This window comes from Convolutriloba macropyga, chromosome 8, assembly GCF_964194025.1.
Source record: "Convolutriloba macropyga chromosome 8, txConMacr16.3, whole genome shotgun sequence".
Taxonomy (NCBI): Eukaryota; Metazoa; Xenacoelomorpha; order Acoela; family Convolutidae; genus Convolutriloba; species Convolutriloba macropyga.
Genome location: NC_134475.1, coordinates 43,711,306 through 43,736,527, shown reverse-complemented (window position 1 = coordinate 43,736,527; position 25,222 = coordinate 43,711,306). Strand labels below are relative to the sequence as shown.

General features: G+C 33.8%; 1 protein-coding gene across 1 annotated transcript in view; it reads left to right on the top strand.

The window, feature by feature from the left end:
* The first annotated feature begins 1,885 nt into the window (after positions 1-1,885).
* The window catches only part of LOC142344748 (coiled-coil domain-containing protein 146-like), a 43,542-nt gene continuing 20,205 nt past the window's right edge, over positions 1,886-25,222 (top strand). The window contains exon 1 of the mRNA XM_075396643.1: positions 1,886-2,039. Coding sequence (XP_075252758.1) covers positions 1,914-2,039 — 126 coding nt within the window. The 5' untranslated portion in view covers positions 1,886-1,913. The remainder of the gene's footprint in view (positions 2,040-25,222) is intronic.

The following is a 25,222-nucleotide window of genomic DNA, read 5'->3' as shown; positions in this document are numbered from 1 at the left end:
TTATTTTTATGTAATTTTTATTGTTCATGAGGGACGGCTGAACGGCTTCTATTGTTTTTTTCCTTCTTAAGCTTACACTCAAGTTTTGAATGAGACCTCACTTGTTACTGATAGTGTTGTATTTAACTGTATTCTTTACTCGCACTGGACAAATATTTTATGTTTCTCGTCATATTACTCATTTATATATGCGGATGTTGTAATTTAAAATTTTTTATATCATAGCTTATTTTTTGTTTGGTAATATCAAGAAATATTTGCAAATTTTTAAGTTTACAGCTGTTTAAACAAAAGCGTCCAGCAGAAATTTGCCTACCTCAAACGAACAACGCCCACCTTAACCGGCACCCTGACAGCCGTGAAAACAACTCTAAATGAGAAACTTATACCCGCCATAACCGTTCTCAAGCAAACGGATGGAACCCTTTGAAGTATTTACGCCCTACCCTTGCGTCTGGGTGGATTGGATATAGCTAACCTGACTGCAAGTACATGTGATTACTTCGACTCGATTGAACTGTCCAAACCCCTAAACAACCATAACCTTACCTGGGCTGAGCTCTTTTAAAATCCTTTGCACCAGGACATAAAAATGACCTGAATTAAGAAAAGACCACGATAGATAGCCTGAAAGAAGCAATGAATCATCAGACAAAATACTCATTGGAACACGCTTCACAAACGGGCGCTTCTGGCTGGCTCTATGCTCTGCCACTCGAAAACTACAATTTCTGCCTTACCAAGTTAGGGTTTCGAGATCGACTTACGATATAGCCCTGGGTTAAAGAAAACGCCAAGTACCTGACCTTGTAATGAAAAGTTCAACATCACAGATGCCGTCCATTGTGCAAAACGCGGGTACTCCCACATTCGCCATGACGATATCCGAGACATCCGCGAGTTGATGAACGATGTTTGTTATGTCGATATAGAGCCAAAGCTTCAGTCGCTTCAAGGAGAATCCTTTCCTCACAAAACCACAAGAACTGATGACGACGCTCGACTGGACATCAAAGCGAATGAAATCTGGAAAACTCGATTCTCTTGGACCGAAAACCATTAAAGATGCCTACTCATATCACGAACAGCTTTATACTAATATATCAGACCTACAATATCAAAGTTGAAAACAGTTCTTTCAATCCTCTAGTTTTGCCTGCATTGGTGGTGCTGGCCCCTCCGCCACCAAAGTCATGAAAAAGTTAACTGAAAAAATAGCCGGCAAGAAAAACAACGATACTCAGACACAATCAACATAATCCGAACGAAGGTAAGTTTCGCACTCTGTGAAGCTGTCTCTTATGTCTTAGGGGATAAGTGCCCTCAACAAGTCCTTCACACCCGGTGATTTTTCTGTGTCTGCAATTGTTGAAGAAGGAAGGCTGGACGTTTCATAATTCACTTGCCTCTAATTTTTTGTTTTCTTTTTTTACTTGACTACCTCCGATTTTACTAGACAATGCTAAAAGCAGCTATTTGGTTCAGCTGAGGTCAATGACCTTCGCTATAAATTCATTGTGTTTATCTCCTGTTTGACGATGCTATGAGCAAATACTGGATTTGTAGAAATGCATATCTCATGGTGCAGCTCTAAATAGTTATAGTGCCTTGTCTTTAAAATTATATACGATGCAGTGATGTCTCATAGTAGCGGATCGCTACTCGTCCATTGGATTGTCCTGCGCGGCTTAGGAGCAAGCGCCTAATCTTTTCATTCGCAAATTTGTGTCAACCAAATGCAACTTTCTGCATATGAAAAATACTCAGGCATCAGTGTTATATGTTACTCCAATAGAAGATATACTCTCTTATTCATTGAAAGATCTGTATATATGTATGCTGATATTGCAATTTACTCTTTTTGACGGGAGACTATTTAAATATACCTCCTCTGAATCTGTTTTTAGAGTGCCATGACAGATGCTAATTTCAACGTGAATGAGAGCGAGATTCTGGAATTTGCCGATGAACATGATGAAGATGTTGCTACATTGATTGCTCAACCTCCGCAAACTAAAGATGCTGATGCGACTACTCAGGTTGGTCCAATATCGTTTTCGATTTGAAGTTTTATTTTGTCCATATGCCCTTGAAGGTGAGACATGACATGATCAATATTGTACCTATTGGCCTTCTGTTCTATTGTATAATGTTCACTCGGACTTAAGGAAACTAGGACTTAGACTTGAGTCCTGGCCTATGTACAAATCACAGCGTCACTTCCAAAATTGTTTCTAGCTAAATAAAATTATTCGGAAGCGATATCTAAATGGAAAAGAACAATTTGCGGTTGTTACCTTTGATTCTATGAGGGTTTCAAATCAAGTCAGCTGTGCAGGGATTTGGAAAAATTAATTGTAATTGCAATAATTGGCATTTAATTGATTGATTGGTTAATCTATTTTAATTGCAATAATTAATTGGAACGACACAATTAATTGCCCAATAATTGGCTTGAATTGAAGCAGCATTTTGTCAGGTCGCAAACCCGCAACTAGAGAAAAATTTCCCAGATCAAACTTCTGTCAGAGATCGTATGTAATTTGACAGATTTGGGTGTTAAAAAAGTTTTCCATCGTTGATTACAAATTGAATAGTTCAGATAATTTAACCATTTGCGTACATTTTCGGGTAAATCAAGCGAAAACTGTTTTCAAATCTGCGAAAAAGTAATTGATAGAATCTCAAGTTTAATTGATCAATAATTGCAATTATTGCAATAATTGATTTTTGTTTTGCCAATGAAATTAATTGATTGTTCCTTTTTGTCCAGCCAATTAATTTTTCCAAATCCCTGGCTGTGATTTATCTGCTCCGACTAGATCGACTTACTCACCCTTGGAAAGAAGTTTGAAGGCAATATTAGTAGTAATATAGTGAGCTACCCCCCCCCCCCGGGGGGGGGGGGGTGAGGTCCGCTTGTATTAAGATAGGGTATAGCGTTGTTCCAGGGTTGAGGGACCTCTCACATGTATTAAGATAGGGTATAGATAGCATGTATTAAGATTAGGTATTGAATCTGCATGTATTAGCCGGCGACATGTATTAAGATTAGTTATAGCCGGCGACATGTATTAAGATTAGTTATAGCCGGCGACATGTATTAAGATTAGTTATAGCCGCCGCCATGTATTAAGATTAGTCGCCGCCATGTATAAGGATAGGGTATAGGTTTTGAGCATGTATTTGTGCATGCATACATGTAAGTAATATAGTCGGTGCAAATGTGGGGGGTAGGTTGGGAGAAGCTTCTGATTGGCTGAAATTTTGAGGGGAAAATATCAATTTTGTGTAATTATTAAGTGTTCACTTGAGAACAATAGAATATTTAATTGGCGTGGGTAATTAATTGCTGTAAGTATCTGAGGCGTAATTATGTGACATGTTGAATTTTGGTTAATAAGCTTTCGGGCAATTGAAAAGATTGTTCCCCTAATGGTGTAACAATTGTCTTTTGCGCGCTCATTAATGGGAAAAAGTCAAGATAGCAAGAGGTAGTTTTGATCTACCGTCCTCTGCGTTATGGGCCCACCGCGCTCCCTTTGCGCCATCTTGCTAAATACATGCATATATGCATTATTTTTTGTACATTATTTGAAAAAAGATGTTAAATAAACGAAAAAAATGAATTAAAATAGTATAAAATGACCGACACAGTATAAATTATGAGCATCAAAATACAAAAGTACTCAATCATTTACAATAAATTGTATAAATTTCAATGAACATTAAGGTGCACCGAGTGGTTAATAAAGTTCGATAAAAAGTTTAGAAAACTCACAAGAAACAGTTACGAGAAACATACACTATCGACTTTATTAACTTCAGCTTATTAAATACCAAAATGAACACTACTAAATATAGTTACTTATAAAATTTAACACGTGTACATCATGAATATTGTTCAAGTCGGTTTGGAAAAACTTAAATAGTTGAAATGCTGCAAAAATTGCGTAGAATCCACACAAATTTTGCATCCTCTGAATGTATTATTTTTTGGTACTTTTTACCTAAAAATTTAAAATGTGTTACTGATCGAGCCAGAGAATCCGCATAATAGTAATTTCTGTTGAGTCGAGCAATCAATATCCAAAGTTCACCGACTTCTTTACTCGAAGCTGTGTTAATGATTGCAAAGCTGAATTTGGGTAAGTTTGGAATCAAATCTGCTGGAAACGATCCAATGTATTTGAACTTTAGCTCAGGAATGCGTTCAATAATTTGTTGAAGAGATTGATTATCCATGAAAAATAATTTTCTGGTTCAATGTGCAAGCTCCTTTGGAACAGGGATTTCTCACATTACAATCAAGTTGAAATGATTAGTTCTTTTCAAAAAAGCAACAATCCTTAGATTGGGGAATTGTACGTATCAGATCTTCTGTAGATTTACTTACTCTGTCTTCACTGTTACTGGTGACATCGGGATGAAAGGTAAAAATGATGATTAAAAGTCCCAGGAATACTGCACAAATAAGGTATACATATAAGTTTGGAGTAGGTCTACCCCAATGTTCTTCCATTATCTATCTTGATATTATAGTATGAAAAGGGTTGCAACTGGGTGATGAAAGTAAATATCCACCAAATGTTCCAACGCAGAAGGCAATAATATTAAAACCATAAAAAATTGAAAAGAAAATTAAAAAATCTGGATTAATGCAGAGTTCTTCAGATATTTTTAGCAACTGTTCCAAACTGATCAATTTTAACTGTTGAGATTCGTTCTCCGAGAACAATTAGCTCGGTTGCATTGGTTAGCGGACGTTCAAAGAACATTTCTAAACGAAGACTTTCCCCCACTGAGTTCAGGATAATGAACATTTTCACCAGCATCTTGGAGTGAGTTGAGATCGAATACAAGCACAATGATCTGTAAAGAAATCATTCGGTAACGCAAGAATTTCTTCGTTGAAGTTCATTGCCTTCATTGTTGTAACATAAGCTCTACAATTGTTGCTTGTATCAATTGAGACAACAGCTCTCCCCCATTTCGAACAATTCTCAGCTCTCGCAGTCTAAACTTTCGATAATGAAAAGGATTTTCTTGAACATGTCCGGTGAATGCTGAATTAGTGTTCATTGCTATTGCAATTCGTCTGATTGGAGCATTATTGAAAAGATTTTCCTGAATAAACTGATTTTGTCCAGAAGGAATAATAAATGTTTGCGCAATTGTCTCCATAAAATTATAGCAAGCTGGTTGATGTGTTAGTTGATACTTGATTGTCTGGTGATAGACTTCATTAACGACAACACGTCTCGTAAAAAGCAAACAGTCAAGAGTTCTAAGGGAAACATGGGGATTGTAGGATATCATGTAAAAATTTGGTTTAGCTCGAATCAATTTGAGTCTAATTTTTGTATTTGGAAGTAATAATTTTTCACATTGGAATAAGTCGATTGCAAGTTTACCATATAAGGTGACTCCATCTTTCAACAAAAGCTCTTCTTCCCTATCTATAAACGCTTTTTGCATAATCACTAGGATCTTTCTCAAATTCGTATCCATGACAAGCCAAAATTCCGTCATTATTCATTGTAGAAGCATTGACTTCATTGGATATCAGAGCTTTGTGGCCATAGAGTCCGTTAGAGTTGTACACTTGTTGATTGTTTAAATACACTGCGCAGTTGGAGAAAAGAGAGTGTAACAAGTTGTTGACATGAGTCAAATATTGTAAATCATCATCATCAGTGGAAGTCATACCCATGTCTGGTTTTCCATGCTCCTCTTTTTTCATGATATCGTCAAATAATCTTCCGTTTTGTAATCCAATTTTAATTTGCTAAATGAATATCTCTAATATCGAGATAAATACTTCTATCTGTTTCAAATTCAAATTCAATGCTGCTCTCATCCAATGAAGTACTGGGATAAACTTCTTGAATATGAGAGGACTCAATTAGTTCCAAAACCGGAATTTTGTCAAAACTCTCCAAAGCAAGAATTTGTAAAGTGTCCATAACGGAAATTACTATCATTTGTTGATCTGGTATTCATTTTAGTTTGGAAAAAATATCCCTCCTAGTTCGACGACGTCGACTGATTTTTGGCGCGCGTTTTTGAATAATACGTCGTTCTCTAGGTTTTCCACCTCCTAGCTGTTTACGTAAAGTTTTCTTTCCAACATCTATTGCTGCAGATTTGAACTTCTTCCTTCCAGCTAATACATTTCCGATTTGTGGCGCGGCTAATTCAATCAAGTCAGCAGCAACTGTTTTAGCTGCTGATACAACATATCGTCTCAAAAAAGGAATTCCAGTCCTCCCAATTGTTTGTCCTGAAGCTCCAAATCCTCTCCCCCTTTGTCTTGAATAACCACGAAAATACGGTAAATCACTGTCTGCGACAATTTTTTGTAAACTAATTCAAAAATGATTGTCTGAAGCTCTTCTGAACATCAATACAGCTCTAGTTACACCTACTGAATTGAAGGGAACTTTTTCACCGTATGAGTCGCGGAGCTCAAGTTTAATGCTGTGGAAAGAATTTTTCAGAATTTCTTTAAATTGTAGATTTGGGAAGTTTTGATAATTCATATAGTGTCCAGTAGATATTATGTCTCCATTTTTAATTTTAGAAAAAAACGGAATACATCTCAAAAGCGCGGCTTTTGTATCACCTACAATATTGTATTCAACAATATCACAACAATATATTCAGGGATATTCTCTGTGTAATTCCGTTTGGAGTTTTCTCATACTTCTCTCTTTCCTGAATTTTTTTTGATCATTTCGTTCACAATATCAGATATTGATGGATATAGTCCTGCATCAATTGCATAATAATCAAGGTTTTGTATCTGGAGTTGCAGCATCTAGATAGAAAAATTTTCCATCAGTAATATCCTGGCTCAAAGATGGATATGATAGTTCGGTTATTGCCACCTCTCATTCTCCAAGGTTAATCTGTTCTGGAAGGAAATTGGTAAAAGAACTCTATGTATTATTTAGATAACAATCAAAAGATGCGTTGGAAACCAGCTCTACCGTAAAAGAGTTCATCACTAAATGATACACTTTGAGAGCTCTTGTTAATAAAATTTTCCTAGTGTTTCATCACCCTGCTCTCCCTTGAAATTGTATGTTGGAGGATTGTAAGTAGCAATCTTAACAATTTCAAAGATTTCACTCGTGAACTGTGACTTGTATCCTTTTCTAAAAGGAATATCGTATTTCGAAATTCGTACTTTATCCCCTGCTTTTAACCGAGGTTTTTTTTATTGACTGATCGGATTTTTGTAAAAAAAAATTGACAAAAAGTCTGTTTTTTGCCTCCTTTGGAGCTTTACCTGTAGATCTTTTTACTCTACTATTCATTGTATTTAGGAAAGAGCTCATTTTTACAAGGTACTAATGCTCGTTTTCTTCCATGAAGCGATAATTAATGTTTTTCAAAGATCTGATAGCTCTCTCAGCTACGGCAGCTTTTGTTTCACTTCTCGTTGAATAAATTTTAATTTTCTTTTGTCCACTAAATTTCCGAAATTCGCCACCAAACTCTGTTCCTTGATCAACCCATACTTTTTGTGGGATGTTGTTTTTTCGTAGCATTTTTTTGAAAGCTGCTACAGCATCTGTAGAATACTTTGATTTCATTGGTTGAACACGGACAAAACGAGAAAATACATCAACGCAGATTAATAAATACTTTACTCCGTTATTAAACTCTGACAATTTGTCCAAAAAAGCTAAATCAAGACACCAAATTTCATTTATCCGCTTTCCAAATGCAGGTAATCGTCTAAAATGTCGAGTTGCTTGACGGTATTTTGTATAGGAATTTTTAGCGTCGAGAAAGGAAGTAACCTTGCTTCTTGATAAAATGCTCACTTTCTGACGATTTGTAACCGATCCAAATGCAGCTTTTCCTTCTTTGTATAATCGTTGAAGTTTCGCTTTTTCAGATTTTGAAAGGGATCCAACTCCTTTGCTTTTGGCATCCTTGATTCAATTTTTGTTCGGACTTATCCCTGTAGCATCAAGTATTGTGTAGATATCAGGAAATTCAATATTTTTTCTTTTCAATGCGTAAATAAAATCGGTTAAATGCTACATTTGTATCTCTTCCATCCAGTAAAATGGAGTAACTGAAGGACAGCTTGATTCGAGGACATTTGAGTATTTGATCTACAACTGACTCGTTTTTGAATGATTTTATGTTAGTGGTGATGTCCTTGTGAAGAGAATCTAAGTTTTGTGGGACGAAGTTAACTTTTTCCTCACTCTTGTCCACATTTAATTTGAATTTTTGTTCGTAAAGCTGCTGAGGAATCAAAACAAACTGTTCCATTTCAAGAAAGTCGGTTAATGATTGACGGAGTTAAAATTGATAAGTTCCATTCCTTTCATTGAAGTTAAAATCGCTCTCCTTTTATTTATTCCAGTTCTTTTTTAGAATAAGCTGATGAATTTCGTCTTGATACTTTGTAACGTCTTGTTTTTGAATATCTTGCAGTACTCCTCTGAGCAGGTTTACGATGCACTCGATTAGAAACTGAATAAAATCTTTTGAACAATTTTTTAGGTAAGTTCTTTTGAAGTTCCGGGAATAACTTCGGAACGCTGTCAGAGTAGAGAGATGTGTGCTCATCGCTCAAAAAAGTGGTCTGCTGTTTATGTTGAGGAAGGAAAAAATTGAAGGAATCGATCCAGTATTTGTACATAATCGAAGAGAGTCGACTGATTTGGGAGTTAAATCAATAAGTAAATGACCATAAGGAATAGAAGTTGCTTTGGTGTACCAATCTTTTAATTGTGAACCTAATCCCGACTGTTGGCTCAGAGTGTTTACTTGCAGTACATCTCTAGAAGATTTGAACAAGACTATTAGTATTTTGTAACTCTATATCTCTTCCTAATCTACTCTGATGAAATAAATTGTGTTTTGTATATATTGTGCTGAGTCCTTTGTCTTCCAGCTGTTGCATTTTTAACAAAATCTTTAGAGCTGGAAATCTCCTCACAAGAGTCGTCAAAAATTAACAGATACTTTCTTCCGTTGTTCGGGAGGTTTTGAATAATCTCAAAGTCAACTCCTATAAACTCAATATTCCTTACATCTGTAGACATTAAACCATAAAGAGATTGATAATGTTGACAGAAGTAGTAAATTTTGGCAAACTGTGGTTGAAAAGTTCCAATTGTTAACCATTCATGTAGAAGATGAGGTTTCCCAGACCCGCTTGGACCAACCAATGAAATAAAAATTCGTTCTTTTGTGGAAATTATCTTGTTCATAATTTAGGTGAAGGTAAAATTTAACCAACTGTACTAGGATTGCAATCCAAACTGTTGTTTCTTCACACGTTGTAACCAATGTTATTGGTACTATACAAGAGGCCAGAATTACGAGTATAACAAAAAATTGGGACAGAAAAACGACTACAGTCCTATTACAAGTCTGTCCAAAGCATTTCCATGATTGTCGTTCTTGATTATCATCATCAAAGACAAAATTACCCAAATTTAATCCTTCATCAGTATGCTCAGTCATTTAAACGTTATCATTGAGACGATAGAAAAATCTCCTTTGTCTTCCAGCTGTTGCATTTTTAACGAAATCTTTAGAGCTGGAAATCTCCTCACAAGAGTCGTCAAAAATTAACAGATACTTTCTTCCGTTGTTCGGGAGGTTTTGAATAATCTCAAAGTCAACTCCTTCTATAAACTCAATATTCTTAACCTCTTTAGACATTAAACCATAAAGAGATTGATAATGTTGATAGAAGTAGTAAATTTTGTCGAACTGTGGTTGAAAAGTTCCAATTGTTAACCATTCATGTAGAAGATGAGGTTTCCCAGACCCGCTTGGACCAACCAATGAAATAAAAATTCGTTCTTTTGTGGAAATTATCTTGTTCATAATTTAGGTGAAGGTAAAATTTAACCAACTGTACTAGGATTGCAATCCAAACTGTTGTTTCTTCACACGTTGTAACCAATGTTATTGGTACTATACAAGAGGCCAGAATTACGTGTATAACAAAAAATTGGGACAGAAAAACGACTACAGTCCTATTACAAGTCTGTCCAAAGCATTTCCATGATTGTCGTTCTTGATTATCATCATCAAAGACAAAATTACCCAAATTTAATCCTTCATCAGTATGCTCAGTTATTTAAACGTTATCATTGAGACGATAGAAAAAATGTTCCAACTGAATTGCGATTTAAATAAAAAAATGAGATAAGCTTCTAAACATAAAAAAGAAACAAACAACAGCGAGAGCCAAAACACTGTTTCCTCACAAGAATTAATAACAGAAAGCATAAAAAAGGAAAATGATTTCAAAATTAGGAAAAATGACAGAATTGAAATGAAGAATAACTGTGTAACGCTAGGACAAAATTTGATCAACTTTTTCATTTTTGAAGCAACTTTTCTATGTTTTGTAAAAGAATAAAATGATTTTAAAAATGAATTAAAAGACAATATGATAACTTACAATCAAAGTACATAAAAATTTTTACAAATATTAAATTTTGTAAAAAAAATTAAGCACCCAAGTTCCATAAGCATAAGCTTTCTTCTCTGCACAGGGCAATGTTTTTATGTGTCGGTAGGGGTAGTTACTACATTCCCAGATAGTATCTTCGTTGGAAATCAACTTAGAGGCTTTTGGACATCCAAAATTGTCCAAATTTTCCACATCCTTACACAAGTAATTGGATAGGATTCTACATTTTTCCAATCCTTTCTCAAAGTATTCGAGAACAATGTTGTAGAAAAACAATGTTGATGAATTATTGTTGGAAGATGTGTGTAATCAACTTTTTCATTATTCCAGTTGATTCCATGTAAATTCTTTGTGTTCCACTTTGCTTGAAATGTTGGCTTGTAGTCATTCGGTGGGAGGAATGTATATCCCAACACAATTCGTCCTTGGAAATTTCCAGCTCCTTGACAACTGTTCCCTCCAAGCACTCAATATCAAACACAACGAGAGTCATCCTCTTTTTAGCTGAGATAATTGACAAATCATTAACAATCTAGTATTTTAAAATAATGAGGATGACAAACTTTAATGTAGAGACAAAGGAATAATCCAGTTATATGACCTAGAAGACAGGAGCTGGGTAATTGCGGCAGCATGTAACATTAGTCTGGTCCTTCTTCTGTTGTTGTTTTTACAGCTCCAGCAGAATCATGTAAAATTGCATGTAGGCGAAAAATTTTTGATCTAGCTAAGAAAAAGATCCAAATTAGAGTTTCCATATCCAATTCTTCCTCCGTGAAGAAAATTTTGATCAATTTCATCCAAATCGATATTTCTGTCCCAAATTTTACAAGCTGCGAGAAAACAGTTTTTACGTTTTTCGTTCGTAGGGAACATTGAAAGTATGCTTCCGTAACCATTGAAAATGTTTACCAGAGTAACAATATTCATTAACTCTGAGTTGTTTCGTCCAAAATAATGCAAGTCTTTTTGTAATTTTCTATATAGGAAAGATGGGTTGGTAGATAATCTACTAGATTTTTATACTCCTCTTTTTTGAAATCAATCTTTGGAAGAAAACTCTACTGATATCCGTTCCAGCGATGTTGAAAAATGGAAATTTCTTGTTTGTCAGAACGATATGTTTGAGTTGTTCTGCGCAGTCCATTATGAATAACCCACTTGAATTCAGAAATTTGGGACTCTACGTCTAAATTATCCAAATTGGGAAAATTCTAAGAGGAAGGTTTCAAATGAAAAAAATGTTTACAGGAAGACCAATACATATAATCACCAAATATTCATCATTCTATATTAAAAAAACACATTATAATATTGCGCAGCAGTAGTTATTGAAATGTAAATTGTTCAATATTAGAGAAATCTTTCAGATTTTCAATCAGTTCCTTGAATTCTTCCATTTTATAGCTGACGTAAGTCACTTGCTTGAACTCATTACTCTCTATGCGACAAACGTACTGTAAAAAGGTAACGTAGAGTCTTCGGTTTTTTCCAATGCTGCTCTCTTGCTTTGTGACATTGTTGCAGTACATCTTCCATTTTTGGGTTCTTCTCAAATTGAGCTGGATTTTGTCGCATTTCCCAGTCTCCATTCAGCAGATCATTCTTCAGGAGACAAAATTTCTGGAATTCTTAATCTCCAATTCTCAGTTGTTGGTACTTTTCAAATGTTCCACATTTATCTTTATTAAAGACTTGAAAAGTTGGTTCAGAGAAATTTTGTCCATTTCTAAATATTTGGGACGCAGTAAATCTCCCAAATGTGTTTGGACTAGAGCCAAAGTCAATATAAAATGGGACGGAATCAGTACCCAATTTGGGTTGTGAATCTGTGAACATTGATGGAGCGCTCGAGTAAAAAGAAGATACCGTGGAGAGAGACATTTACGTAACTTGAGTAAGCTGCGAGAAGTTGATTAAATGATTTGCTTAAAATTTTAGGACCCTCTACAACACAGAATTTCCTTTTATGCTAATGACATCATTGTTTTCAGACAATTTCCTAGAAAGGAAGAGAAAAATATGTCTTTTTATACTTTTCCTTAAAAGGATTTCTAATTAGAGATTTTCAATAAAGAAAACTTTTGAATCATTATAGACAAAGTCTTTGTGTTTAGCACGTCTGTGTTGCATTAGAGAGAAGTAGTGATGAAAATATTTTGAACAAGTAAAATATCGAAATTTCTTAATCCGCTGTTTCATGAATTGATTCATAGTTCAAATGAGATTTTAAATTGCACATGACAATTTTATTGGTTTCCTTATTTAGAATTTGAATTCGTTTATAATAATTAAGTTGATTTCCTTATTTGGAATTTGGTTTTAATTATAATAAATCAGTTAGTTTCCTTATTTGGAATATAAGTTCCAAAGAAATTGATTTCCTTAAATGAACGTACTAAATAATTTTACAGAATGGCAGCAGTTATGTGTCACATTTTACCACACTTTTACAAAAAATTTTGTGAAAAGGCGTTGTTTGTATCTGTATCTGTCAAAGACTATAAACCATATATTCTTACAAGTGAATATGTTGTTGCTTCACACAACAGTTTCTGTCCCCTGAAAACCTTTAGATATCGCATTGTTCTCATTTCTTCCTCCACCGAAGACTTGCTTCAAAAACTGGAAGATCTCCTATTTACATCTGACAGCCGATTGTTTATATACATTATATAAACATCATTTTTTTGGCAATATTTTGGAAGTATCGGGACTTGTCTTTACTCAATTAGACAGAGCAGTACAACACAATTATGAAAACAAATTTGTTGAGAAGCTACCCAAGTGTGTCCAAAAAAGATTGAGTAGAAAGAATTTCAAGAGACATCTACTGCGAGCTGTACAAAGAAATGTAAGCACACAAAAGATGGGATCTTCATTTCTGGACAGAATTCAATCTCTTAAAAACTCAAAATATGAGAGTGAATTGATAAAAATTGTTGACTGTTTGTAAGACGGTCATGGCTTAATTGATAACTCTCTGTTATATCTTGAAATTAGAAAGTAATAAATTTGTAATTGCATCACATTTATTTACATAGTATCAGTTTTATATATTGGTTTAAAAGTAAAAAAAATTCAATTTCTCATTTTATACAATCTTTTTATTAAATGTTTAAATTGATACCTCTAATCTGTTAAATGTCGAGTTTTGTAACAAATTATTCTTTTAAGAGTCGAGTTTTCTCACGAATATATTTGTTAAATGTTGGGTTTTGGAGCAATTTATTTTAATAAAAGTCGAGTTTTCTCAACAAATTTTTTTTTAATTTCGAGTTTTCATTCAATTTTTTTGTAGTAAAAAGGAGATACTGTGTAGAGAGAGTAAGCTGCGAGATGTTGATTAAATGATTTGCTTAAAATTTTAAGACCCTCTACAACACAGAATTTTCTTTTATGCTAATGACATCATTGTTTTCACGCAATTTCCTAAAAAGGAATAGAAAAATCTCTCTATTTATACTTTTCCTTAAAAGGTTTTCTAATTAGAGATTTTCAATAAAGAAAACACTTGAATCATCATAGAAAAAGAGTCTTTGTGTTTAGCACGTCTGTGTTGCATTAGAGAGAAGTAGTGATGAAAATATTTTGAACAAGTAAAATATCGAAATTTCTTAATCCGCTGTTTCATGAATTGATTCATAGTTCAAATGAGATTTTAAATTGCACATGACAATTTTATTGGTTTCCTTATTTAGAATTTGAATTCGTTTATAATAACTAAGTTGATTTCCTTATTTGGAATTTGGTTTTAATTATAATAAATCAGTTAGTTTCCTTATTTGGAATATAAGTTCCAAAGAAATTGATTTCCTTAAATGAACGTACTAAATAATTTTACAGAATGGCAGCAGTTATGTGTCACATTTTACCACACTTTTACAAAAAATTTTGTGAAAAGGCGTTGTTTATATCTGTATCTGTCAGACTATAGACCATATATTCTTACAAGTGAATATGTTGTTGCTTCACACAACAGTTTCTGTCCCCTGAAAACCTTTAGATATCGCATTGTTCTCATTTCTTCCTCCACCGAAGACTTGCTTCAAAAACTGGAAGATCTCCTATTTACATCTGACAGCCGATTGTTTGTATACATTATATAAACATCATTTTTTTGGCAATATTTTGGAAGTATCGGGACTTGTCTTTACTCAATTAGACAGAGCAGTACAACACAATTATGAAAACAAATTTGTTGAGAAGCTACCCAAGTGTGTCCAAAAAAGATTGAGTAGAAAGAATTTCAAGAGACATCTACTGCGAGCTGTACAAAGAAATGTAAGCACACAAAAGATGGGATCTTCATTTCTGGACAGAATTCAATCTCTTAAAAACTCAAAATATGAGAGTGAATTGATAAAAATTGTTGACTGTTTGTAAGACGGTCATGGCTTAATTGATAACTCTCTGTTATATCTTGAAATTAGAAAGTAATAAATTTGTAATTGCATCACATTTATTTACATAGTATCAGTTTTATATATTGGTTTAAAAGTAAAAAAAATTCAATTTCTCATTTTATACAATCTTTTTATTAAATGTTTAAATTGATACCTCTAATCTGTTAAATGTCGAGTTTTGTAACAAATTATTCTTTTAAGAGTCGAGTTTTCTCACGAATATATTTGTTAAATGTTGGGTTTTGGAGCAACTTATTTTAATAAAAGTCGAGTTTTCTCAACAAATTTTTTTTTAATTTCGAGTTTTCATTCAATTTTTTTGTAGTAAAAAGGAGATACTGTGTAGAGAGAGTAAGCTGCGAGATGTTGATTAAATGATTTGCTTAAAATTTTAAGACCCTCTACAACACAGAGTTTTCTTTTATGCTAATGACATCATTGTTTTCACGCAATTTCCTAAAAAGGAATAGAAAAATCTCTCTATTTATACTTTTCCTTAAAAGGTTTTCTAATTAGAGATTTTCAATAAAGAAAACTTTTGAATCATTATAGACAAAGTCTTTGTGTTTAGCACGTCTGTGTTGCATTAGAGAGAAGTAGTGATGAAAATATTTTGAACAAGTAAAATATCGAAATTTCTTAATCCGCTGTTTCATGAATTGATTCATAGTTCAAATGAGATTTTAAATTGCACATGACAATTTTATTGGTTTCCTTATTTAGAATTTGAATTCGTTTATAATAATTAAGTTGATTTCCTTATTTGGAATTTGGTTTTAATTATAATAAATCAGTTAGTTTCCTTATTTGGAATATAAGTTCCAAAGAAATTGATTTCCTTAAATGAACGTACTAAATAATTTTACAAAATGGCAGCAGTTATGTGTCAGGTTTTACCACACTTCTACAAAAAATTTTGTGAAAAGGCGTTGTTTATATCGGTATCTGTCAGACTATAGACCATATATTCTTACAAGTGAATATGTTGTTGCTTCACACAACAGTTTCTGTCCCCTGAAAACCTTTAGATATCGCATTGTTCTCATTTCTTCCTCCACCGAAGACTTGCTTCAAAAACTGGAAGATCTCCTATTTATATCTGACAGTCGATTGTTTATATACATTATATAAATATCAATTTTTTGGCAATATTTTGGAAGTATCGGGACTTGTCTTTACTCAGTTAGACAGAGCAGTACAACACAATTAATGGAACAACTTTGTTGAGAAGTTACCTAAGTGTGTCCAAAAAAGATTGAGTAGAATGAATTTCAAGAGACATCTACTGCGAGCTGAAAAAAGAAATGTAAGCACACAAACGTTGGGATCTTCATTTCTGGACAGAATTCAATCTCTTAAAAACTCAAAATATGAGAATGAATTGATAAAAATTGTTGACTGTTTGTTAGACGGTCATGGCTTAATTTATAACTCTCTGTTATATCTTGAAATTAGAAAGTAATAAATTTGTAATTGCATCACATTAATTACATAGTATCAGTTTCATATTTTGGTTTAAAAGTAAAAAAAATTCAATTTCTCATTTTATACAATCTTTTTATTAAATGTTTAAATTGATACCTCTAATCTGTTAAATGTCGAGTTTTGTAACAATTTATTCTTTTAAGAGTCGAGTTTTCTCACGAAAATTTTTGTTAAATGTTGGGTTTTAGAGCATTTTATCTTAATAAAAGTCGATTTTTCTCAACAAAATTTATGTTAAATGTCGAGTTTTCATTCAATTTTTATTTTGTTTAAATATTAAAAAACATTCCAATTGGATACAATAAAGCGCAATTTTTTCATGATTTCCACCAGTTTACGACTTAATTTAACGCAAAAAATGAAGAGATTTTTTATTTTTTAAAATGGCAAGTTTTCATTTACTATAACAACTTAAAAATCCAGTTTTCATACAGGTTTTTTTTCTTAGAAATCAAATTTCTCAATTTTTTTTTTCTTAAATAGCAAATTTTTGTTCAAGTATTTTTGTTAAATGTCGAGTTTTGATAACACTCTTTCCGTTAAATATCAAGTTTTGTAACAAAGTTTTAAAAATCAAAATTTCATTTGATGATTTCCTTATGAACTGGTTTAGAAAAGAAAGCTCACATAAGAAAGATTATATTATGAAGAATGTTTAAATACATCACCAGAAAAATTTATAAAATCAACATACAACTTTTCCGTTAAGATCAAGTCCAAATGAAGCTGGAAAATTGTACTAACTCGAATCCATTCAAATAGAGTTCTCACAACATAGTCTGGCAAGTTTTGAATCTCATTCCCAAAAGGTCTAGAACGTTCAAATATTACTGGAGGATCAGTTAGTTGAACGTTGATTGAAGTTGTTGAATTTTCATCAGTCAGTAAAATTGGATTGTGGGCTGTTCCATCCTCTATGGAAGGTGTTGTCATTGATGGAGTAGTCGACATATCAGTAGAATATAGTACTGTGCCGGATCAAAGTTCTGTTGATCGTTTGCTGACCAAGTGCTAGTATCAATACTTGCATCAACGCTTGAAACAGTTTGAAGCAAATTCCGTGACTCCTCCACTGAATTTAAAACCTGATTTACATCCGGGCTAGAGAACCAAAAGTTAAGAATTTGCCCTTCTTCCCAAGGGAAAGTATTTTGAATGTTACCAGCGACGTAGTTCGGCGGAAATTCTGTTCCAGCAACGTGAGGATAGTGGTGCCCACTAATAACAGTAACTTCGTGTCCCATCGCTTGAGTTCCAGGCTGATTCTCCGTAATTGGAACCTGACCCTGATGATAGGTGCCGAACTGTTCTCGCTGGTGTTCAATAATATGACACGCAGTGATGGGTAATGTGATTACAAACTCGCATAATCTGTTTGATAAGTGCCTAGTACTTATCCGAGCAGTCTCCCTCAGTGAATGAAAATGAGTACAGAAGATTGTTGTTTTGCACAGTAAACTCAATTTTGTTCAAATGATTTGATAGAAGTTGATTTTTCAGAAACGAAAGCAGTTTGTAAATGAACGTGTTGAAAACTGTCAAGTAGAGTAAGTTAGAAAACAAACAATTTCACTTTATAGTAGGAAATAAAAGAATATCTAATTAGAAACAGATAAACGTTAGAACTGAAGTAGGCTCTGTAGATAAGAAGAATGTGAGTGTAGGAACTCAATCGGAGAGGATAAAGTTTTGATGAATAGTTAGCAGGACCATGAGGAACAGAGGTGAAATTAATTTTGAAGAAATGAAAGAGAATGATAATGTCTAACTATGTCGCTCCTATTTATAGTGAATTCCGTCCAATAAGAAAGTAACCAAAGAAGGAAACATTTTGTAGAAAAAGTGACGTTAGTAACCAAAACAGGGAATGAAAGCTTTTTAACGTAACCAAAAATGGAAGAACTTGTTATAAAAGTGATGCGCGTATACGAAACAGGAACTTCAATGGGTGAATAGAAACCAAATATGGTTTTTTACTAATACATGTAACACAAGATATGACTACTTGTTTAATAAATAAGGATAGCTGATTGGGAACGAATTGACATAATTTACCAAAAATGTCAAGCTCTTATAAATTTGTTCAACTTCGTTAAATTTTAAGTCAATCTCGGAAAGTGTTCCATATTTGGAACGGAACTTTGTATATATATATATATATATATATATATATATATTATATGTATATATATATATATATATATATATATATATATATATATATATTATATGTATATATATATATATATATATATATATATACATATATATATATACACATATATATATATGTATATATATACACACATATATATATATATATATATATATATATATATGTATATATATATATATATATATATATATATATATATATATATATTTGGGAGCCGAATTCCAAATCGAATTTTTACCCTTTCAGAATTGTAATCTGTATAATAATGGAAAAACAACGCGCATTGTACAGATGAAGTGATTGTTATGGGATCAGCAATTGGAATACAGTTCGCTTGTGCTAGATTTCTGTACAGTTCTTAAATTTCGGAAACAGAATTCAAAGTAAATAGAATTTCGTGTTTGTTAATGTTTAGCTCTGATGATTGTTTCGTTATATAATCATCATATTTGAATTTTAATGGAAAATGTTGCATATTCAAATCCTTTACTAAATCGGATTATTCTGTTATTCTGAATGCAAATGTCCAAGAAATTGTAGAAAAAGTAGGAATCAACATCAATCTCGTCAATTTTGTAAGCATCGGCAATTCCTTCTTTCCTCTTATATATTTTTTCCAACAACTGTAAATGATTTTTGATTAACATTTTTCACAAATGAACAAAATTTCACGCGATACTCTGTTTATGTAAAAGAAAGTTAAAAAGGAAACAATTGCACAAAATAAAATCGTTAATCTTTAGAATAGTTTCTTTAACGCGGGATTTTGATTGGTTGAGAGGTTCCAAGACAATAACGTTAAGTTGTACAGTAAATAGTTGTTCTTGAAGTATGGATGAATATTTGTTTTCGAAATCTTTAACATTGTTGTAAAAGCACATTCATGTGCTAATTTCAATTTTCAATACAACTAGATGTTTGCAAGTACCGAATTCTGTCAATTGCGGATAGACACAAATTTGAATCTCAGAGTTTGTAAAGATTGGAACAATTTGTTTGAATATGTTGTGAATCTGTTTTTGGATTGTATCTGGATGAAACGAGAAAAACTTAGGGAAAAACTTATATTAACGTAACCGAAATAATTAAGAAGATATATAAGATTGATTTGGGATTTTTGAGTTTACGCCAAGGATTGAATTCACAAATTTTTAGTGAATGTTCATAAATATTTAAGGTATTTGTAAATGGAAGAATCTGATTTGTTTATTCATTATTTTCTAGAATGTTCGGTTATGACAAAATGCTTCCTAAAATGGAAATGATAAATTTCCATATATGGAGTGATGCGTCATAGCTGCGCTCCCTAATTGTATAAAAATAATTTCTTTCATTCTCACTTTGTTATTTTCACAATTAGTTGCTCGTCACAATACCCAAATTTGTTTCATCTTGTACCAAAACAATGCCTTCTCTCGATAAAAATCTCCCAGTGAAATGCATAAAATGCAACAAAATGGTGGTGAAAAAGAATATGGCAAGAGATACAAGAAGTCTTGTGATAGTGGGACTTTATTTTGTTCCAAATGTCCACATTTCTGTACATAGAAGAGAGAAGACATGAATTACCACATTGCTAAGCATCACGCTCCTAAGGATACAAAGCTAAGTACTATGTGTACTGTATGCTTGGAGGAGCTTCCTAGTTTTTATTCTCTTCAATAACACAAGAGGAGAAAGCATGGAACTTCAACAAAAGTTGGAACAAAATCGAGTGAAAAGCTTAAAGAAGTTTAGAATCAGAGGAACTGGAAAAGGACAACGAGCAGCTACAACAAGAACTTAGTGCTTGTCAGCACTTTTTTGACGATACTGAGATGGAAAATGGGAGAAATCAAGTGTTCAATTTCAAGCTGTCCAAGCTCGATCCTCCTGAAATTAATAAAAAGTTGAAAGAAGTTTACGAAAAACTCAACTGTGCAGCCAAAGTCAACTTGGCTCCAGGATTTATATTAGGAAATGTGGATACGGACGAGTATCGATACTTCTATGCGCACGAGAACAACACTTTTTTCGAGAAGTCTCATCTACTTTGCTCCAAAAGAGTTAGTCTCTCTTCAGGAAAGGATTGAAAAGATGGACTTAGTGGAGACGTGTGCTCAGGAGCGGGAGAATACAAAATGGCGATTTGCTCAGACTACAAATGTGACAATATTCTGCGCTCTCCTAAAAACCATTCCAATGGGATGTATCGATGCTGTTCTTCCTGAACAGTTACCTAGTTGATCAGATGTGAATTGTCTTGTATCGAATGGCTATTGTGAGACTTACAAAGATTATCTTTGCTTATTCCGAGCTATAGCTGTTCACTTATATGGATCATTGGAGCTTGAGACCAATGCAATATATTTGTTTAGTGCATTCCTCCATGAATCTGGACATGACGCAATCAATTTCAGAGGTGTATTGATCGATCATCTTGTATTTGCTGAAAATGCGATAAAGCACAACATATTTATTTACGATATTGACATTGTAGATGGAGATTTTGTTGGTGAACTTGCGAGAAGTGTTGAAATGTATGAGAAAAATATTATTTTATTACGTTACAACAACCACATATGCTATGTGGATGATATTAACACATTCTTTAAACGATTCCGTTGTCGCAATTGCGATACGTTCATTCAGAAAGCGGGAAATTTCAACCGCCATGTTAAAACGTGTAAAGATAGAGTACAGCATATTTACCCAAAGATTGTGTATACATTGCGCGAGACCTTATTTCATAAACTTGACGGAATTGGAATTTCTGACAACGCTGATCAAAAATTGTTCAAAAACTTGGCTATTTTTGACTTTGAATCGATATGTGTACCCTCCGAGCAATTAAAAGATACAAACACAACCACATGGATTGGAAAGCATGAACCAATCTCTGTCTCTATTTCCTCCAATTTAATTGATGAACCTTTCTTCCTATGCGATAAAGATCCGAAAGCTCCATTATATCTTTTGTTGAAGCTATTGAAGTCTTAGCAAACAAAAGTAAAACTGAAATGCGGTCAAAGTTTTCCTCTCTTGAAGCGATAATTAGAGCACGAGTTAACGCAATTTGCGAAAATTTAAATAAAAGAAAGGATCAAAACGCTTCAGCATTTGAGTGGCAAGATGCAGTTACCGAAGAAGATGATGAAGCTGATATGTCTACCTAATTTCTTCAAATGCAGAAAAACCAGCTTTTGGACTTACAGCAACAATTTGAGCGTTACGTGAATACTTTACCTGTGTTCGGATTCAATAGTGGAAAATATGATTTAAATCTCATTACATTCTATCTCTTAACCTATCTTATTCATGAGCGCGACATTCAACCTACTGTTATTAAAAAGGCAAATCACTTTGTTTCTCTTAAGTTTGGTGATGTACAATTTCTCGATATCCTCAACTTTCTCGGTGGAGCTACCTCACTTGATTCTTTCCTTAAAGCATACAAGACAAGTGAGACTAAAGGATTCTTCCCCTATGAGTGGTTTGACTCTCCCGAAAAGCTCGATGCAACTTCTCTTCCTCCTTACGACTGTAGCAAACGGAGAAATTATAATCCTCTGGAGAAGGAATTTACCGATTTCACGAAATTACTTAACAGTGGATTTTCTCAACAAGAGTCATTAAAAAAGTTGAGGTTGAAAAATCTCTGGAATCTGGAATTGACAATTACATTTACCTGAAAGTGGTCTGGGAGCAAGAACAAATGGCTACATTCAGAGATTTTGTCAAGTGGTACAACAACAAGGATGTTGTTCCAACACTGGAGACAATGCAAAAAATGATGGAGTTTTATCACAACAAGGGTATCGATATGTTAAAACCCGGACGTAAACTTGCGAACTTGGCTAATATCTGTCTTCACAAGTCAACAAACCACAAATTTTTTCCATTTGTTGAAGCTGAAAAGATATACATGACAAAATACGTGAGGATATGACTGGTGGTCCATCTATTGTTTTTACCAGAAAAGCAGTTGTTGATCAGACCTTCATACGGAACTCTGAAAATCTTTGGAAGTCTATCGTAGGTATTGACGCTAGCCAACTCTATCTCTTTTCAATGTGTCAAGAAATGCCCACTGGACTTTACACTCGATGGGAACTTGATACTGATTCTCAAAAATTCAGAGCTCGAACAAACAGATCTCGAACTTTTGAGAACATGGTTATGTCATATCTTCAATCAAAACGTTACGAATGTAAAATTGAGAGCTACTACACAACCGGAAAACAGAAGAAGATTGATTGTTTTAGCGTAGACGGATTTTGCGCACATTGTAATACGGTGTTTGAAGCCATGGGTTGTTACTTTCATTTCTGTCCTTGTCAGGAAGCCAAAGCAAGTCTCTCGGAAGAGGAAACACACAGTGGCATTAGAAAAAGAGAACATGACGAATTGAGAAGAAATTACTTAAAAAGTAAAGGATATAAGATTGTTGAAGTCTGGGAGTGTAAATGGTGGGAAAGTGTTAAAGAAGAAAATGTCAGAAATCACGTGAGAAAGAAATTTCCTTTGAAACTACCTTTGAAGCAAGAGTCTTTACTAGCTAAAATAAGAGATGGAGAGATGTTTGGATACGTACAATCTGATTTGGAAGTTCCCGCAGGCTTGAAGTACAAGTTTTCGAATTTCCCTCCTATTTTTAAAAATTTCAACGTTAGTCGAGCAGGTATTGGGGATTTTATGAGAGATCACGCTGTTGAAAACAACTTACTGAAGCAACCTCAGCGAATGCTAATTTCAAGTTTCAATCTGGAAAATAGAACATTTATTACTCCCCTACTAAATTTCTACATCAGTCTCGGTCTGAAATGTACAAGAATTTATAGATTTGTACAGTACACGACGAGAAAATGTTTCAACACCTTTTTACAGTCAGTGGTAGACGCTATAAGAGGTGGAGACTATGAAATTATTGGGTAATAGCTCTTACGATTATCAGATTATGGACAGAAGCAAACATACAGAGACCAAATATTTAAACGATGAGAAGACGCACAAAGCAATCAATGGGAAAATGTTTAAGCGGTTGAACAATGTCTCCAAAGAGCTCTACGAAGTTGAGTTAGCAAAATCAAAAAATGAACACCGCGAAGCTATAATAGTTGGATTCCTCATACTTCAGTACGCTAAACTACGTATGTTAGAGCTCTACTATAACTTCTTTGACAGATTTTGCGATGTGGCTATCTTAGGAGTTAGAGATGGATACAGATTAATTCTATTTAGCCCTAGCTCATGAGAATTTGTGTGATTGTTGTCGGCCTGCTAAAAAACAAGAATGGGAAGCATTGAGACAGCAGGACTGTAATAACTCTTTTCAAGCAGATGCTATTCAAAAATTCTTCCCTAGAACGTGTTCTAAGCATAGGAAGCATGATAAACGGGAACCAGGTCTTTTCAAGGAAGACTTCAGATGTACGGAAATTATTTGTCTTTGTAGATGTCGCCGGCTATAACTAACCTTAATACATGTCGCCGGCTATAACTAATCTTTATACATGTTGCCGGCTAATACATGCAGATTCAATACCTTATCTTAATACATGCTATCTATACCCTATCTTAATACATGTGAGAGGTCCCTCAATCCTGGAACAACGCTATACCCTATCTTAATACATGCGGGCCTCACCTCCCCGCGGAGGGTAGCTCACTATATTACTACTTTTATTGTATTTCAGTTTTACCCCAAATTTTTGCTTCACATATTTGGCTTTTCGATTGACTTCTTACTTTTTACTCTTGACTGCTTTAAGGAATTGAACTCAATTGGCGAAAATTTAGATAAATTCAAATGAAAAGTGCGCCAAAATTGGTTTTTATCTTTTCTACAAATCTTTTGACTTTGGGTGGATCACACCCATTTTTATTTAGTTAACGAAGTAAAATTTTCACATAATTGTAAAATATAGAAAGCTCTTTTAACATCATATAAAGCAACCGTTGTGAAGTTGTAAACCCCCTTTCGCTAACAGTACAAAACTAAAACCACAACGTACAGAGTATATTTACTCAGTACACGACGAGAAAATGTTTCAACACCTTTTTACAATCAGTGGTAGACGCTATAAGAGGTGTGGAGACTATGAAATTATTGGGTAATAGCTCTTACGGTTATCAGATTATGGACAGAAGCAAACATACAGAGACCAAATATTTAAACGATGAGAAGACGCACAAAGCAATCAATGCGAAAATGTTTAAGCGGTTGAACAATGTCTCCAAAGAGCTCTACGAAGTTGAGTTAGCAAAACCAAAAATTGAACACCGCGAAGCTATAATAGTTGGATTCCTCATACTTCAGTACGCTAAACTACGTATGTTGTAGCTCTACTATAACTTCTTTGACAGATTTTGCGATGTGGCTAACTTAGGAGTTAGAGATTGATACAGATTCTTTCTATTTAGCCCTAGCTCATGGGAATTTGTTTGATTGTTGTCGGCCTGCTAAAAAACAAGAATGGGAAGCATTGAGACAGCAGGACTGTAATAACTCTTTTCAAGCAGATGCTATTCAAAAATTCTTCTCTAGAACGTGTTCTAAGCATAAGAAGCATGATAAACGGGAACCAGGTCTTTTCAAGGAAGAATTCTGGTGTACGGAAATTATTTGTCTTTGTAGCAAAACTTATTGTTGCTGCGATGCACAGTCTGACAAATACAAGTTCAGTAGTAAAGTTCTCATCAAAAGAACACTAG